Below are 20044 nucleotides of genomic sequence, written 5' to 3'. Positions count from 1 at the left end.
CAATGTCTTGTGACATCATGAGGTCTGGAAATTCCCTAAGATGCTCCCTTTAGGAAGCATGTCTTTCTTAATAAACCATTTTCTTCCAGTTAAACTATTTCAATATAATGTGTGGTGTCTTTCTTAATAAATCACTTTACCAGTAATACATTTTCAATAGATGCAGTTACAATACAAAGGTATTACATATAAAGAAAAAGGCAAACTTGCAATAGGACAATTGCATATTTCCCTCAACAAAACATAGATAGATAGATAGATAGATAGATAGATAGATAGATAGATAGATAGATAGATAGATAGATAGATAGATAGATAGATAGATAGATAGATAGATAGATAGATAGATAGATAGATAGATTGTATATGGTAGTGTTGTTAGAATTTTTTGATGTAATAAAAATGTGCTTAACTTTAACTTTAAAATATTGTTAAAAAATATATGGAAACAGTTAAATGAACAGTTAGTTAGCTTACTATATACTGAAAAAAACTACTAAAAGATCTAACCAGACATTTCATGTAATTTACATTAAAATGCTGTAAAGAAGCACAAAAGAACAAAGAATGTTGATTATCAGCATCATGGTACCAACAAAGCCAGATTGGTTTAGTTCTGTCAATTCAAAACTAATCCTGATTTTGTTGAGCTACCATCATGGTACAGGCACCAGCTCAATTTCATGATTAATTCTACAAAATAATAAGAATTATACTGACACATTCACATTTTTCATAAAGACATTATGGATTTAATCTTCACAGCAAAAATATGCATAGGTTTTATAAATGAATCATCGGAGACAGAATGTATTTCTTGTTACCCTATGGGCCCTATTTGTGCATGATTGTGTTCAGGCACTTGATCCAGCATCTTCTTCATCAGTAACATGCATTTTGAAAGCAGTTCCACTTCCTTCTTAGTAATAGATACATTGTACTGAATAAAATAAAACAAACAAACAAACAAACTGTCATCAGTGGCTGCCAGTTTGACCACTACATGGCCTACTTTATTCTCTGGCACAGATACGACATGCTAAAAGATATGTATGGTGTCTGTATTTAAGAATTAATGAGTTCAAACACCTACAAGTGGTAGAGTAAAAATTCTAAATACATAAATATACATTACCGAAGTTTGCTCAAACTGAGGAGGTTTATCATTGCTGTCAGTAATTGTAATAACTGCTGTGCCAGTGGTTGCCAAACCCTTTCCTTTCATGTCAGCAGCCACAATTAACAAAGTATATCTGGGCCATTGCTGAAAAGAAACATAGCTGATGAGTTTGTTTACATGAAGTCATTTTATTACCACTTTGAGATTCATCAAATGTCACTTCTCACCTCTCTGTCCATGCCTGGTTCTTGCACGAAAATGCTTCCAGATAAAATGTTGATATCAAACATGTTTGGTTTTGGAAATTGAGGCTCTTGGCTGACAATCTTGTAGTTGATCAAAGCGTTGTCCGTTTCTGGGTCATCTGCATCAGTGGCTATGACTGTCATAAACTCATAACCTTTGATGAGAAAATAAAGACTAATTAGGTGGTAAAAGCTGCAGAGGCAATTGAAGGGAAAGCAGCTAAAAGGCATTTTCTTGAGAAACTGCATCATACATACCTTTTCCAGCAGCTTCAGGAACATGTCCATTAAAAAGATTTTGAGTAAACACAGGCTTATTATCATTTTGGTCAATCACATTGATGATAATTTCAATTGGCTCTTCTTTTATATTAGCCACTTCACGTGCTTCAGCATGAGCTACAAGCTAAAGAAATGAGAAGAAATTTGGTTATGTTAAAGGGCAAAAAAAAAAAAAGTTTTTATTAAGTCTTTAAAGTTTTTTAAGTCCATGTCTATTTACTTTAGACAAACAAAACTTTTCTCAAAAATGTGAATGGATTATTATGTAGACTAGAAAGCAGCAAAAAACACTCCCCTTATGGGAGCTGGCTTATCTAATACCAGGAAGTAATCATGCATATGGTCAATTACAAATTCACTTTCCGTGAATGGCCCAGAAGTAGGCTACAGAACCCTTTTCCAACTGCTTGCATGCGCATGCGAGAGAGAAGCAATGGTTATCCTATTATTTATAATAAAACCTTAATTAATTTTTTCATTTTAACTAGGCGACAATGACTTTCTATAGTTGTTCTAAAATAGGAACCAAAGCATGTTTATCGATTAAAGTCTACATTAAGAGTCCTATTCAGCTTTCTACGTATTCTGGATCTTATTGTAAATTTAAACCATCGGTTTTGAAATTTAGTTTTTCTGCATTAGGAAACAAATGTTGTGAATTAAGTGTTTGTTCTCTGGAGTCATTCAGAGAAATGTGTCGTATTAGCTGCGCAGATTCTGAGTTCAGCCGATCAGCAAATATCAGTTTCACAAAAGTGCATTTACATGTATATATAGACTAAGATCTCTATATATATATATAATAAGGTTGTATTGTGTTGAATTTAACACAAGAAATGCTTTATATTAATCAGTTATTTTAGTTTAGCCTTAACATGAGGATTCTAATTAATTTGCTTTGGTTTAAATTTCCATATGTTTTTTCTATAAGACGAAACATTTGCCTTGTCTCTTAATTTTTTAGTTATATCATGGAAATGAATAAAACTAATATGAAGGATTTATTTATTTTTAAATCCTGTACATCTGTATCATTTTTGCTGTGTCATGAGCAGGGCTGTTTACAGTGGAATGTGTCATAAAAATATAATTTTTATAAGCATTGAACTATTACATTTAAATTTCAAACATTTTATATGTGACAGTAATGCTGACAAAATAAAAATGCACAGTGTACAAATAGGTGTTAATACTAGAGGAGGCCAGGTATGTTTGTAACATGTTTTAGCATCTGTAACCCGCAAAATTTTTGAGCTAGAGTGCTAAAGCTTTTATACAAACACCCACATTTGTTCACTACAAAAGGCACCAATTCAAACCTCTGCAACAGTATCTTAGCCCTTTTAAGTTGATGTTAAATATATGGAGTGCCTTTGTTACAATCTTACCCACTGCCGGGGAATGTTATAGTGTTATACATATACTGGGGTAAGTTGTAACAGTTAGACAAAAGAAGCAAAAACAGCAGGCAACTCATCTAAAACAGGTTTCTTGAAACAATCTAAAAGAACAATACAAAACAGTTTCACATTTCTTGTGTAAAATAGACTACTAGAACAAGCTTCATTAAAGGTATTTGTGCTTACTGAACACTCAACTCCAGTAAAAATGTGATAATTCTAACAAAAACTGTGTAAATTTGAGTGTGAGATTGTGTGTCTATGTACGAATTTTCTTAATCAGATTCACAATGGTGTCAAACCAATGTTTTTAACTCTAGAGTGCAGGCTTGGTGGATCCAGAAACTGCATAGGGCACATTTTACTTCCTTTGGCATTGAGCTGCCAAAAGAGCTCCATATAGACAGCATGAAAGGGAATGTTAAAATGTGTTAAAACTTACCCCAACATTTTCATCCAGTGTTTAGTTAGCTGTATTACCAAGCTTTGAAATTAGCAGTTTGCATTACATTTTGCCTGAGAATCTACAGTTTATTCTAATGCAAATTATATGATTTAAACTGCAGCAGTTTAAGTATTAAGCAATATATACAGTACAGACCAATAGTTTGGACACACCTTCTCATTCAAAGAGTTTTCTTTATTTTCATGACTATGAAAATTGTAGATTCACACTGAAGGCATCAAGGGCTATTTGAGCAAGAAGGAGAGTGATGGGGTGCTGTGCCAGATGACCTGGCCTCCAAAGTCACCGGACCTGAACCCAATCGAGATGGTTTAGGGGTGAGCTGGACCGCAGACTGAAGGCAAAAGGGCCAACAAGTGCTAAGCATCTCTCGGGAACTCCTTCAAGACTGTTGGAAGACCATTTCAGGTGACTACCTCTTGAAGCTCATCAAGAGAATGCCAAGAGTGTGCAAAGCAGTAATCAAAGCATAAGGTGGCTACTTTGAAGAACCTAGAATATGACATATTTTCAGTTGTTTCACACTTTTTTGTTATGTATATAATTCCATATATAATTCCACATGTGTTAATTCATAGTTTTGATGCCTTCAGTGTGAATCTACAATTTTCATAGTCATGAAAATAAAGAAAACTCTTTGAATGAGAAGGTGTGTCCAAACTTTTGGTCTGTACTGTATATATATATTTTTTGTAAAAAAAAAAAAGTAAATAATAATAATAATGATAATAAATATAGCTGAAAGTAGCAATTACTGGGGTTCAAGCATTTTAAGGCCTTTGAGGTGGTCTTGGCCAACCTAGATGCATGGTTGACAGCTAAACACACACACACACACACACACACACACAAACACACACTCACTCAGAGAGACATACATGCACACAAATTTTGTTGCAGATATAGATACTTGAAATAAGTGATAAGTGACAAAAAACTTTTTGCAAGTCATTAGATGTCATTTTCAGGTTTCACTGTAAAAAAACGGATATGTCTGTATGAACAAAATGACAAGTTTTGACTCAATGAGATTTTAATTGTTATAACAGTGATTTTATAATGTTTAATCATGAATCCAATTAAACCTATGAACAGTACTGTTTTAGAGTTAAATAAGCCGATTAGTGGTTTTCTGCTGAAATCTAGTGGTTATACATTTTATGCAATTTCTTATACAACACTGTGTTTTTTACCTTTATAACTATAATAGTGTTTATAGTGTTATTTTTTCCCCAATATTTCTAGAATTTTGCATGCTTGCAATGAAATTATGCATCATTTTACAGTTTATAGAATTTGGGAGCTTTGTTTTAGTATTAATAGGCCTTTGGGTACACTATGTACAGAACATATTTTAAAATGCGCGGTTTATATTTGTCCAAATGCAAATGTTAAAATTTTTTTTTTGTAGAATTATTGACTTAGAGAGTCTAGAGATTTGTATGCAGTGGTTTAATTGATTTTCAGTTAAAAACCTTTCTATCATATGATTTGAAGATCTAGGGCCCTATTTTAAAGATCTGAAACGCAAGTATCAAGCGCAAAGCGCAAGTAACTTTGTGGGCGGGTCTTTGGCGCTGTTGCTATTATGCCGGCGGAATAAATGACTCTTGCGCCCGACGCAAGTTTCAAAGAGGCATGTCTGAAGTAGCTTCATTATTCAGAGGTGTGGTTTGGGCGTAACATGAAATAAACCAATCAGAGCTTCATATATCCTTCCCTTTAAGACGAGACGCGCATACTTCATAGCGGATCGATATTTTAACGGCGGATCTTCCAAGGCGCGCGCCAGGTGCGGTGCAGAGCTGAGGAGACAGATGTTCTCGTCTGGCCATAAAACACATGTGACATTGTATGGGGATAGGAGAAACACAACCTAATAAGCTTTGGTTTAACAGGCATATAATAATTTTGTAAATGTGTAATCTAGATTAAAATGCCTATTTTTCAAAGAGTCCTGGCCGAGAATTGACAGCATTTACAGATTGAAACAACAGCAAATCAATGATTCTTCTTCGCGTGACAGAATAATATATTTAAAATGCCAATATATTATTCCATTCAAATGGAACCGCGTACATAAATGCCATTTTTCCCAATTCGGTTCTTGCAAGTGAAACGAGAGTAAAACAATTATCAGACCAGAGGGAATATTCACAAAACCATTTTTAAGACAACCTAAATAAAAGGGCAACAATCCCAGAATAGTTTTTATAAATATTTCGATAAAAAATAAATTTTCCTTCTAAAATACAAAAATGACCAGGATAAATTATTATTACAACTTATAATTAAGAGTTAAAGGCTTACAATAGGATTTAAATCTTAAAGCATCCAGAGAAGAAAGAAGTAGATAGGAATCTAATTCATACACCACATAACTGTATATAAGTAAAGGCAAGACATAGTAGAAACTTCTCTTTCTTACATTTCATGTTTCTAAAATAAAACCCAAGCTGTATTTCATTTTTTTTTTTTAAATGAGTTATGTGAGACTCAAAAGATAATTTATCATCGATAATGATGCCAAGATAATTAAATTATTTTATTAACTTAATCACATTGCCTTGTGAAGTCTGGAGAGGAATGCATGCACACACGCTACACTATGGCCATTGCGCGCTTAAAATAGCATCTGATAACATGCGCATTGCGCCATTGACTTTAGACCAGGTTTTTTTTGGTTAGTTGCGCAAACGTTTTATTGAACTGCAAGATAGCATCAGGGACTATTTGCGCCGGATCACGCCTTCTTTTTTGCGCCGACCCGCCCAGGGAGCGCAAGTTCAATCTGTAGTTTGACAACGTGCGTCTGTGGAGGGAAAAGTCCGCTTTGCGCCGGTGCAAAATAGGAACGATACTTGCGTCAGTGTACAAAGTCAATTGCGCTGGGTGCAAGATAGGGCCCCTAGTGTTTGTGTGAATATATGAGCATTTTCAAGCTCATATATATATATATATATATATATATATATATATATATATATAAAATATTTGAAAATTGAAATACTGTATACTAGAGCTTGAAAATGTATACTGTTTTAGAGTGTTTATATATATATTGTGTACGTACCTCGGTTTTAAAGTCACGGTTCGGTTCATTTTCGGTACAGTAAGGAAAAGAAATGCAAACATTAAAATGCAGGTTGTTTATTACTACAAACTTTTTTTTAAACAATTTGTTTACACTTTTCTAAACACTTTTAAATAATATATATATATATAAGAATAAGAAATAAAATACTGCTGGCTTGTCCATACTGTCTATGGGCTTGTCTGCAGTGGCCATGACCCTTTTATGGTCTATGGCCATGACGCTAGCTAGCGAGAGGCTGGGCTAAAGCATGTCGTGTATGTTGGTGTACAGGGTGCGGTGTGTGATTTAAATTTTTTTTATTCAAACCAGATCAGTGGAAATCACGTGCTGCAGTCGATTTCATTGGTTAAGGTTACAGTGACGACGGGTAGGTTTAGAGATCAGTATTGGTGTAGGGCAGTGGTTCTCAACCTTTTTTTCCAGCGGGCCGCACTGTGGTCCAAGTGCAAGTCTCGCGGGCCGCACTCATATAATTTACATATTACGTCACCGATAATATTAGAGCATAAATATTATGATATCTAATCGATTACATTCATTGAAATAAATAAATAATTCTACTCCCCATAAATAAAACACCTGATGCTGTCAGGAGCTGACCAATTTTGTGAAATTCGGCTCAAAAGGACTAACAGCACAAAGAAGTTGCGATTGTAAAGCCTGAGTAATCCGGACGCATACAAGGCCAGCGCGGACGTGGACCTCTTCCTTTTATACTTCCGAAAGCGTACGCTGATGGTCCGCTCTGCAACAAACATGTGAACAAACAATTGCCCAGAATTATTATTCTTTTATTGAAGGATTGCACAGGTTCGAGAAGCAAGGGCTTCTTCACACTGCCGGCACATGTGCAGTTGTGCTTTTGAAGCCTATACTGACCACCACGCACCTGTCTGCGTGGTCGTCTGCTCAGAGCCTCGGCACACACTCTCCGATGGCGATTTTTACGTCACGCCTACCTAGCGGTCCATAGTGGACTCGCGGACGAAGAAAGTATAAGGAGGCTTTAAGATGCAGTTTGTAAGACGCGCACGGGAGCATGACTTGACGCGCGACATTGCAGAAAATGTGTGTTAACAATTGTAGCCTATGATCCAAAATATGGAAAGCACTCTAGAATTTAATAATATGAGGTTCTCTCCAGAGATGTTTTGCCACATTTCTTCAGTTAAGGATGATTACTAACTGATATGATTACTATACTATATGGTGTTTCAATTTGCCTGAACTTCTAAAAGTGAGTTGCGGGGCAAAACCGAAAATCCTCCTTCACTACAGACACTGCGACTATTCTTGTTTGTATGTATTCATTTGCTGGCATTCTCCACATTTCTTTTTTTCTCACCTAAAAACAAATTTGTCATTTCTGATGCTCAGTTTTACCTGAACTAATGGCTGTTGAAGACTATTTGAATTGAATTCTGGCAAAGTGCGCGCTCGTATGTGTTCATTAAATGCGTAATGTTATGTAAGTCTGCTTCATGTCTGAAAATAATATATGAAAAACAAAATTATTTCACATAAATCATTAGGCTATAGCTTATATTTATTTAGCAGCCTACATTTTTTATTAATGTAAAAAATAAAATTAATTGTAAAACTGAAAGTTTTTTTTTTATTATTGTGTTCAGCATATGGTGGGCCGCATTTGAATAGGGCTTGGGCGTCATGACATCATTACTTGGCGTGGCCGCCACGTTGATGGCCTCCTTTTCTGCTACTCGGACTACTGCGCAGTGTTTAGACATACTCCCTCTCATCCGTGTGTCTTAATTTGATTAATTATAAATCTATTTCAACCATGGTAAACCTTTGCTGTATTGTGGGGTGTAATAGCGCAACACATAATCGCCATGGGGAAAATAAAATGAGAATGGATTAACTTTACACTGCTTTCCTGCTTGGAGACCATAACATCTGAATATTAATTTATATAGCTTAAGTCAACATTGAAAATAAGGGAAATTTCTCGGGTTACTCATCCAAAATACGGGAAATTTCAACATTCATCTTTTTGTTGCTATCCCTCTGCTGACAGCAAAAAGTCGTACTACAAAATTGCTGCATTAACTAACGTTAAGCGATTTGTGAAGCTAGGTTTAACGTGACTTTAGTTACAGATTGGCATGAAATCGTGCTCTCACAACAACCACGCTCTCTTAAAAAGCCCAACATCATGCTAAGGTTGCTTTCAAGTAAGCAAAACGATGCTTTGAAAACATCTGTTTCGCTGGAAGGGCAAGGAGTAGCAACAGGACAACAACACAGAGAGTTGACAGGTCCGATTGAAGGGCTAACGGGATATTTTACAGGAAAATACTAAAAAGGGAAGACAGCGGGAAAAGAGCTCAAATACGTGAGAACCCGGAAAAAACGGGAGGGTTGACAGCTACTAACTACACTTTTGAAACACATTGTTAAAAGTCCATGTGTGAATGGTTGTTAGCACTAACGGTTACTAAACTAGCAGCTAGGTAGAGCGCAGCTTACCGGATTACTGTATACCGTTTTGCCGCTGTTCCGGTTCTATGATTTGCAGCTCCTGAACCCATCTATTTGTGAACTGTACATGAGACTTCAATGACTTGTAGATTCGGAACTATTCTGAAGTGTAGGCGCTCACAAAACAAACAAGGTAGCCAAAGACATCTGTAATGCAAAAGTGCGGTAGCAAGTCGTCGGTACTCCACTCTTTGTGGGGAATTTCATATGGATCTAAGCCGTTAATAGTGCAGATTTTGTCCACATAACGGTCCCTGGCATCCCTATTTAGCGTATCCCTATAAATCCCACAACCTTTTCGCCCAACTCTGCTCTTCTCGTTCAACTTGCTGTATGTTTACATTCGCGAGGCCAGCAACATGGCCGCCACATCCCAGATCTACCACTGGTGTAGGGCAATCTGTACAGTGATTGACATATTGGCATGACCAATGAAAACTTTAGAATCAGCTGCAGGGCGGGATTTGCGCTGAACGCGGAGACTTCCGCCACTTAATATGTTCATGTGGATATTCGTGTGGAATGCTCATGAAAATGTACCCATATTCCGCACACAAAATATTGCATTCGGTGCACACGTGCACTATACCGAAAGCCCTGTACCGAAACGGTCCGTTCTCAGAGAGAGAGAGAGAGAGAGAGAGAGAGAGAGAGAGAGAGAGAGAGAGAGAGATCTAGAGAGTCCAGAGAATATTACTGCAGTGGATTTATTAAGATTGAGTGAAAAACCTAGGACTAGTTAGCAAAAGTAGGCTTTTAACATAATAACCCCTAATAATAATAATAAAATCTGATTCTTTCACCAAAATGTGATTGTTTTTTTTTCATCATAAAATCTGCATATCTATTTACAGTCTTGACAACCATTCATATAAGATCGGGTAGGAAGTGGGTAAATAATGAAATTATAATGGGACACCTAGCTTATCCCTGATAGGCGGAAATGGTGTTGTTACTACTCTCCGCATGATACAACCATACCCCTCTCCCCTACAGTAAAAAGTAGCACTCTTAATGCGCTGCTGTCATGTTAGCCTATATTTCACTCTAACTGTAGTCAAAAAGATGAAACTATAAGCAATTAGAATAATTAGTTCAGATTAAATGTTATAATGTTATATTATTATTGTTATTAAAGTAGCAATTTAATTCATTCTTTTTTATCTTCATTCACAATTAAAAATGTCACATGATGATGCGTTGTGAACTGTCCCTTTGCGCCACCTGGTGGTGATTTCGAAAAAGAGTTTCACATCTGGCTGATTTGTATTTGGCTGACTACCGTATATTTAAAATAAATGAACATTTAAAATGTACAGTCACTGTAAAAACAAGAAAAGAAAACTGTCAACCCATTTAAAAGTAAAAGAGATTAAAAATGTCCTTACTCTGTATGAAGCTTTTTTTTCTCTGTCGAGGGGTTGAGTCACAAAGAGATTCCCTGTAAATTTATCAATAGTGAAAATCCCCTTTGGGTCCAGATCTGCCCCTTCACCTGTGATGCTGTACACCATTTGAACTTCTTTGGCATACTCTGACTTTATCTAAATTCAGGAAGCAAAAAGAGAACAACTTAATGACAAACCTCTTTCTCATACATCCCATAATGAACAGTCTCTTTATGACTTTCACTTACCAGGACCAGTTTCATTGGGAATGGCCCTCTGTGATTCTCAGGTACATTTATTGGAGGGATAACCCAACCTTCCGGTGCTCTCTTTAGACGTGCTGAAGACCTTGCAAATGCCAAAGGTGGATCAAGTGGAGATTCTATCTGTGAAGCAAAAAGGAGTGAACCATATATTTTTTTTTTTTTACAATTTTAGAGGGGACATATCCCTCTGGGTTGTTTATTATTTTATTTCAACAACTTTGTAACATCTGCATTACTTTCATCCCTTCTTTCCCCACATGCTTCTCTCTTAAATGCATAATGGGAGAAAGTGGGTGGATATGTGAATGCTGAATACAAGAGATTTTCCATTTGTAAGTTAGAGCATTTTCCATTTGTATAATATGATCTAATTTGGGAAGTGAAAGTGAAAGTGAAAAATGGGCGGTTGCTTCAAAAGGGTACATTGACTAGTTAGGATGCACAAGCGACACCAATGCCTCTGGGTCCCCTATACTTAGTTTGCCTTTTTTCATCCACTAGTGGCACCTCTGGGTCTACAAATAAAACTACTTTTGCTATCGCCACAAAATATGCTAAGACACACACCGCTCTGAGGCAGATGTTGCACTGAAAAAAATCTAATGAGCTATTTACTTAAAAAAATGAAGGTAACAATATTACACATAATATTTTTGAGTAGTTTTTCAATTCATACAATCAAAAGACAAAACAATGCCGCTAATTACTGTACATAACTTTCAAAAGATTAAATAGCTTAATGATTAATTCTGTTTAAAAAAGGAGCTGACATTTATTATATTTAATATATATAATATATAACATTTATATTATATACAAAAACATCAGACATTTATTATATTAAAATGTCACACTAATGAGTGTCCCACCAGAAACAAGCACCACATACTGTAATCCTGTTTATTCAAAAATATTAAATTATTTCTCATTGAAAGTATTAGTGCCATCAGTTAAACAGATCCATTAGATCAAATGTGGAAAACAAACTAAAAACCACCGCTAATGTTTTGTATCATTTGTTTATGTTTAGTAATAACGTCAGTATACTATAGGTGCTCGCGGTTTTCTGCATTTAAATCTAATAAATGTTGGTTGCTTTTGTAAACTAAATTAATAATTAAACTCATCTTTGCATCTGTGTTTTAATGGAAGTTATGTACAGTATTTAATAGTATTATTTTGTCATTTAATTGTGTATGCTTCAGTTAGCATTAACTTCTGGATGTGCCATATTGGACCTTTTGTGTGTCTTTATCTTTCTTTGTTTTTATACAGTCTATGGCCTTTACAGGTATGTTTTAACTATTTATTTATTTATTTTAAAAAGCCTTTTATAACTGTCCTCTTATGTTATTGGATAATGTTCTGTAATAAAAAATAGGACCTCTATACATTTCTTTGTTGCAAATTAACAGACAATGAAATTGAGATGTTTATTTGTTAATTGCTGTCAACTGACAACTGAGTTTTTTTGAAAACTGACAACTGAGAAACTGAATAAAACGTTGTAAAAGGTGTGTGAACGTGGATTAGTAATCCGGCCTCTTGTAAAAAGCAGTGGTCTCAAACTCAATTCCTGGAGGGCCACAGCTCTGCAGAGTTTAGCTCCAACCAGCTCCAAATCACACCTGCTTGGAAGTTTCTAGTAATCCTGAAGACCTTGATTAGCTGGATCAGGTGTGTTTGATTAGGGTTGGAGCAAAACTGTGCAAAGCTGTGGCCCTCCAGGAATTGAGTTTGAGGCCAATGGTATAAAGGAAAAAAGTTTGCCCTTGTCACAGTACCAAATACCATCCCTGCTATAGAGCATGTAGTCTATGAGCACTATATTAAAATCCCAGATACCCCTAGTACGAACGTTCACTGCTATCTATTACTCCTCATTTTCTGAATATTCCATTCATTCATAAAGAGACAGCAGCAATTCTACAAGGGGTTACATTTGAGAGACAGGCCTATAGAGTTAGAAAACAGAGTTAATTAAATCGCCTAAAAGGTGATAAGTCTGATTAACATGACACACACACACACACACACACACACACACACACACACATACACAGAGAGAGAGAGAGAGAGAGAGAGAGAAAGAGAGAGAGAGATGTGAACGCTCAAATTGAAGAATTCTGTTGTTTCAGGGTTCTAGAGTCTAGGTTTATGCTTATTGTCATATTATTAAGTTTTGCATTCTACTCTTTTTCTATAGATTTAAAGCATTTTAGATAATACAATAATACATTTATTTCAGTCCCCTACTGAAAAAATTCCTAAAAATAGAAACCATCACATAATCTGTAATGGTCTTACTCGTTATAATGAAGTTGTATTGGTTTTAATGAAAACTGTAATGGCGTCTTTTGGTCTCTACTGATAATTGGTCACCTTCTATTGGTTGCTTTTGTTAAAACCTATGTAATATGTCCAAAAAAAAAAAAAACACACACTACATGTTATCTAATGATTTTTATGGTTAAAAGTTGATGGTTTGTAGTGGTATTTGTTGTTGAAATCATTAGATTTTCTGTGATGGTTTCTATAGTATTTGTCAGAAGGGTCACAATGGGTTTTGTGGTGTTATTTGGCATAAATGCGACATTGCTGTAATATTGTGAGATAGTAGTGACTGTTTATAGTTTTGGTGTTTTAGTATTAGTTTATCTCTTATTTACATTGTGTCTACACTTTGTTTGTCTTATGTAGATCTAAGAATTGAACAAAAATTCTGCTGTTTTTTTTGCCACTTTTTTTATAAATAGAAACATTTGATGCTCTTCAGAGCTCAAACATAAATATGCACTGGAACTTTGGCCATTTATTATTATTAATATTATTTTTTTTGCCAAATCAGGTGGGCCCTAAACATGTACAGAAATTGATAACTATGTGTCTATTTAAAGTACCATAATAAATTAACACATAAAAATCTGAAATTTTGTATTGTATTGCAAGGCAGTTTCTTGAAGTAAATGATTGGTACCTGTGGAGAGGAGATGTTCATGACTGTATCCTTGTGATGCCCATTAAGATGTTGGACAAATTCAACTCTGATAGATACAGTGTGCTTCTTGCCATTGGTGTCCCAAGCATGCACTGGAAACACCACGTAAGCCTCATGAAGAGTCAGTGGTCTCTTCAGAGTAACAGTCCCATCCTCGTTCACATCAAACCGCTTGTCAACAGACTGAAAGAGTGTTCTTGTTTTTCCATTGCATGTATTAAAATTTACTGTCAAAAATCAGAAAGGGAGTAAATTGGTAAAACAATACATCTTATTATGTATTTAACCTTGGTTCCCTGTGTGGAGAAAGGTAACAGTGTTTCAGTAGCTGATGCTATGGGAAGACCCTGAAACACAAGAAGAATCACAACAAATGCATTTGCTGATTGCACTGGCGCCACCCTCCGAAGCAGCATGTCAATAGTGGCTTAAAAGGATATATCTGTGCCACCTTAAAATTTCTAAAATAGGAATTCATAATCATAACAAAGCATTATGGCAGAGTTACTCTGCTCCTCTGCTCTTTTCAAGGAAGCTGCTGAGAGATGGAGTGGGATTGATTGACTCTCAATTGACTCTCAAGCCTACCAAGGAAACTCATTCACCATGTCTCTGAAAAACCCAGACTGAGCAAAAGAAGGATCCAGCAGATATGACTTCTTTCTCCAGGATATCTGAGGTTCAACCACAAATGTCTCTCATTTGTGGCTTAAAGCTATGTGGAAAGATAACTCTCGCTCTGGTTTGCTGGAAATTCTAACAAGACATGGGGCATTGCTTCATGAATATTAAACATCAGAGGAGCGATGTTATGTCCTTTTGAGATATGGTTGACGTTATGACTCAGAGGTGATAGCCAATGAATGAACAGGCTTAAGACAATAGTAACACCTGGAGAATGTTTGCATAGCGTAAGTTACTGATGCAGCATCAATGGCATATATCATTAAATAACCCTTATTAATGTGCTACAATTCTTACACTTGAGTGAGGCAATTGAACAATGATGACAGCAAATTTAGGAGATACTGTGGATGTATAAAATTCGATTGTAATGGGTTGTAAAAATGAATGTAATTGTTAAAAAAAATGTAAATAGAAAAATTGGTGTATGTGGATATCTTATTGCATTGTGTAGAGAGATTATTCAGCCAAATACTTAAAGAAAAATTAAACAAAAGCTCTCAACATTAATTTGCTAGAGATATTTTAATATAGCTTACCTCTTCCTAGTGTTTTTCCCTTGTAAAGGTCATCTTGGTGCACTTTAAAAACCAGCAACTCCGACTCTAAGCCAGGTGTACACGGAGACTCCTCCGCAAATCCACACAAAAATACCTAATTTGAAATGCAATAAATATTATTCGTTAACATATATACAATTGAACTGTAAGGTATTTTGATTTATTAATCACTTCAGGCACAATAGTCTACAGGGCTGGTCCACATTTGTGTCCAACTTGGAGTGAAAATATTCACATCCATCCATCCATCCATCCATCCATCCATCCATCCATCCATCCATCCATCCATCCATCTATCTATCTATCTATCTATCTATCTATCTATCTATCTATCTATCTATCTATCTATCTATCTATCTATCTATCTATCTATCTATCTGTCTGTCTCTGTCAGACTGTATTGCCTTTAAAACATTAAAACTAAGCTTTTAAAACTACTTTAAACTTCAAACTTTTTCAGACTGAAAACTAAAAACTTAAAACTTTTTCAAACTTTTCAGACTTTTTCTAACTTTTTTTAACTAGATAAAACTGTTTTATCTAGTTAAATATGTATTTGTATGAATTTCCCTTTCACTTTTCTCTACCCACCTTGGATACTTACCTGCCTTTCCTCATCCAAACCTTCATCTGTAGACTATCCTAGCATCTGCCTATAAGAAAGAGAAATACTTTCGTTAGCCTTGCAAGTTGCCTCAATCCTATCTCTGCATTCTTGCATTTCTTTGGCTTCAGAGTTGCCATTCCTGTCTGTATAATAAATTGAATTGAATAAAAAAAACCTTGAAACTTATCTATTTGCTTCTTGCTTCGTGGTCTCCTTCTGTGTTGTGACAGAAGACCAGACCAACTACACTATCCACCATGGATCTGCATCCTCAATCTCCACTCAAACACTCTCTCCACCACCTTCATCTGCACATCTGGCACCAGCACCAGAACACATGCAGGTTGAAAACTACCACCCCAGGCAAACGGAGCATTGCAGGAGAATAAACGCGGGGGCTCTGTCTTTATTATGGGTATGAAGGCATGAAGCTCTCTATCGATTACCGGACCCTAAATTCTCAAACAGTAAAGTACCACTATCCTTTGCCTCTGGTTCCACCTGCCTTTGAGGAACTCCGTGAAGTATCTTCTCCAAACTAGACCTACAAAGTGCTTACAATCTCATTCAGATATGCACTGAAGGTGAACGAAAAACAGCCTTCATTACCCTAATTGGTCACTATAAGTACTTGGTTATGCTGAATGGGCTGGCCAACTCACCATACATCTTCCAGGGTTTCATGAATAAAGTGTTCCAAGAGTTTCTCCATCAGTTCGCTATTGTCTACATAGACAACATCTTCATCTACTCCCGGAATCTGGCCGAACATCGCCACCACGTAGAGCAGGTCCTTCTGAAACTGAGGCAATACTACCTTTATCTCAAGTTGGGGAAGTGTAAGTTCCACCATACCACCAACCAGTTGCTCGGGTACGTCATCATCCCTAAAGGCATCCAAATGGATGATAAGTAGGTTAAAGCTATCAACCAATGGCCCTTACCATCCTCTGTGAACGAACTGCAATACTTCCTCAGATTTGTCAACTTTTATCACCAGTTTATCTAATCCTTCAGCACCCTGACAGCCACTTTACTTTACCTCTTTACTGTAAAATAAGATCAAGTCCCTGTCCTGGACACCAGCAGCCACAGCCAGCTTTGACCAGCTGAAGGAAGTCTTCTGCACCATTCCAACCTTAACTCTCCCTGGCCCTCAGAAACCTTTCCTTGTTGAGGTGAATGCCTCTACCATGGGAGTGGGAGTGGTGCTGTCCCAATACTCTGGAGAGCCTCCCAAGCTGCATCCCTGTGTGTATTTCTCATGTTAGCTGTCCCTAGCAAAGCAAAATTATGATATTGGGAATTGTGAGATGTTGGACATCAAACTTGCCCTAGAAGAATGGAGACACTGGCTGGAGGGAGCCCTTCATCTATTTCAAGTCATCACCGATCATAGCAACTTGACATACCTCAAGAATGCAAAATTAACCCAAGAAAAGCCCAGTGGGTCATGTTCGTCACACGCTTCAACTTCACTGTCAGCTACCGGCCTGGACACACAACACCCGAGCTGACGCCTTGTCTTGGATCCACCAACTCCCATAGGAAACATCCTGCATGCTCACAATCACCTGATTTCTGATTCCCTCCACTTGCTGCACCTCATCAAGACCCAAATAAACACCATCACTTTCACTAACCTTTGTCTGGTCTCATAGTCACTTACAGACTATTCACTGGACTCTACCCACCTCGGATACTTACCTGCCTCTCCTGTACCAAACCTTCATCAGCAGACGATCATAGCAGCCACCTATAAGAAAGAAAATTACTTTGGTTTGCCTTGCAAGCTTAGTTGCTCCAATCTTATCTCTGCATTCTTGCACCTTGTGACGAGTGGGGCGGGGCCGAGGGCAGTGGCGCCCCCAGAAAATGTTAACAGGGGTGGCCAAATGAGGCCACAGTAAATTTTGGGGGTGGCACATTAAAATAAAGAAAAAATTAAGGGTTTGCAATATAGACAAAAAGTTATATCTCTGTGAGTTCTAGGATTTTATCGATAACGATAATTACACTATTTTGCTGAGTGTTATTGTGCTGATATCTTGTTTTTAATTGTGCTGACACCTGATTTTTTTTTTTTTTACCTTTACACCATTGTTTCTAAAAGTGTGCACCATATTTTAGGTCAAATACTTGCATTTGGGCTGTTACCAAGCAAATGCAATCAGTATCAACAAAATTTATCTTTGCAATGCAGATAAAACAGAAGCTGCATCTGAAGTGCCATTTAGATGTTTTTACACATTGTTTAATGCAGCTCCGTGGAACATGGAATACTTTAACCTGCAGTTACAAATGAATAAATAATGTTTTGATATTTTAAAGATAAAACATTGTAAACTGATGTTTGAAATTATTTAAAAAATGAAAAGGTTCCATTAAATGTGAAATTAAAACCACCAATAGGTGGCAGCGAGTCACTGTTAATAAGTGAGTCATTGCGATTGAACCGAATCATTTAAACGGTTGATTCATTCAGGAACGAAACACTTTAATGTTGCTCAGAGACGCAAAACTGTGGCTGCAGCAGGTGCTGCACTTTTTTTTCACTTCTTAAACTATTGTGAATTTACATTCTGCATTTAAATTAATAGTACCCACTGCAAATCTTCCTAGGGGTGGCCGCAGGGGGCGCCCCTGGCCGAGGGACGTGGGAGCGAGGCCGGTGGAGTGATTGGAGATGACCCACCGGTCTCGAGGCCCACGGAGGAGATGGAAGGATATAAAACTGGAGCGACGACAGTGAAGGACGAGAGAGGACCAGGCCTGGGCGTTATTTTAGGTTTTGGTTTTATTTTGTGCGCATCAGTTGTCCTTGAGGGGCTGGTGCGCTGTTTTGCGTTTATTTGGAATTATTAAAGCTTCGTTTGATTGTCCGCCGGTTCCCGCCTCCTTCTTCCGGATGAATATGAAGGTTTTTATCATTACACACCTGTTGTTTACGACTTCACAGTCACCGTTCCTGCCTGTTGAATAAATCCTGGGGACTTACCTGTTTGTCTCATCGTGGTCTCCTGTGTTGTGACACACATAATATCAGGTCTACCAAAACCTCTTGCAAACCTTCATTTTAACCGTTATAACCAATTTAAATGTATTCAAGGAAAGGAAAAAGAAATATTAACAAAGAAAAAAATACATCTGAATAACACATACTGATACTGTATAGATAAGGTAATCTTTCAATTTAATTGCATAATCAAAAGGGGTCAACTTTTGTAGACTGCTGTAGTGCTTACTGTCTGAAGAGTTTTGAAAAAGTGCCGTAAGTATATAGAAATGGATAGAACATGTAAAACATGCTAAGAATAATTGTGTACTGTAATGTAAACATTCACCATGTAACAAAAATTGCAGTTTCAGTTGAGAGTCTACCCAGGTCCTGTTTTTAGTCTGGTTTAATCTATAGTTTTCTTTTAGCATATATATATTTATGCAGATATTTTCCATACAGTTTATTTCAATATAACCATGCAGAAATGCTTTTTTGGAAAATGTAATTCAAGTCACCTTTATTTATATAGCACTTTATACAATACATATAGTGTCAAAACATCTTTGTGTTAGTAAACAGGAAAAATATTGTCAATAATGCAAACAAATTAATTTTTTTTTGCTGTAAAGCATCTCTAAAAAGTGTTCAATAGTAAACACTAATCGTTCTTTACATTCAGTATAAAACTATTTGCTATATAAATAAAGTTTTGCAAAACACTGAGCAGTTCTGTGTTTATAATGATTTTTTTTTTTCCAACAAAAAATCATTTAGTTTTTAAAATATAAGTTTGACCAATATATATATATGTTTACAAAATATTCTCCAAACTTGAAAAAACTTTGAGACATCCAAAGTTTTTGGAATGTGCCCTGGTATGAGGGATAAAGTCCTACCTTACAAAGGAAAATGATAACTCCCAATCTAAAAGACTTCATTGTTTTCATTTGAAGCAAATTGCTTTAAAAGGACCTTGAGATAGTAACTCCTTATTTTTGAGAATGTCAAGTTATTTAAATATGGTTTTATGTAGGGTGGGGGTGGGAGGTGGAGTTTGCGGGCAAGTGGATTTGTTTCTTGGTTTGTGTGTGAGTGGTGTCAGTAAAAAATATGATTGCTCAGCAATACTCAAGCATTACCTTGTCATCTCCCACTAACTACTAGTGACCTGAACCATTATTTTAAAGTGAAAAACATGGTTACCCTTCAGTAATTACTCAAGCATCACCTTGTCAGGCTGCAGGAACTACTAGTGGTCTGCATTATAAAAAATAGAAATAAAAAATAAAAACCTTAAGTTAAACAACTTAACCCATCACTAATACACATGTGGGCTGACAAGGTTACACTTGAGTAGTTAATGAGGTTTTATGTGTTCTTCACTTTAAATAATGGTCCAGATCACTGTAGTAGTTCCTGTAGGCGGAC

General features: G+C 36.4%; 1 protein-coding gene across 1 annotated transcript; it reads right to left on the bottom strand.

Annotated features, from left to right (window-relative positions):
• Positions 1–727: 727 nt before the first annotated feature.
• On the bottom strand, positions 728–19657 carry LOC132125688 (cadherin-1-like). Its single transcript, XM_059537006.1, has 9 exons — positions 19513–19657; positions 14988–15102; positions 13744–13991; positions 10749–10886; positions 10501–10656; positions 1624–1771; positions 1348–1520; positions 1136–1264; positions 728–940 (listed from the first exon to the last, which is right to left on the bottom strand). Exons 1-9 carry the CDS (start codon positions 19561–19563, stop codon positions 821–823), a joined length of 1278 nt encoding a protein of 425 aa, XP_059392989.1. The 5' UTR covers positions 19564–19657; the 3' UTR covers positions 728–820.
• Between the last annotated feature and the right edge of the window lie 387 nt (positions 19658–20044).

This window comes from Carassius carassius, chromosome 3, assembly GCF_963082965.1.
Source record: "Carassius carassius chromosome 3, fCarCar2.1, whole genome shotgun sequence".
NCBI classification, from domain to species: Eukaryota; Metazoa; Chordata; class Actinopteri; order Cypriniformes; family Cyprinidae; genus Carassius; species Carassius carassius.
The sequence above is the reverse complement of the archived record's forward strand: the minus strand, read 5'-3'. Positions and strand labels throughout refer to the sequence as shown.

What these genes read in the sequence shown, in the direction of transcription:
- LOC132125688 (XM_059537006.1), bottom strand. Translation starts at nt 19,563, where the DNA reads ATGAAAACAATGAAGTCTTTTAGATTGGGAGTTATCATTTTCCTTTGT. An exon ending in TCCCAATGAAACTGGTCCTG is followed by an intron (nt 10,657 to 10,748) that starts GTAAGTGAAAGT and finishes TCCTGAATTTAG; the next exon opens with ATAAAGTCAGAGTATGCCAA. An exon ending in AAAAAAAAGCTTCATACAGA is followed by an intron (nt 1,772 to 10,500) that starts GTAAGGACATTT and finishes TCATTTCTTTAG; the next exon opens with CTTGTAGCTCATGCTGAAGC.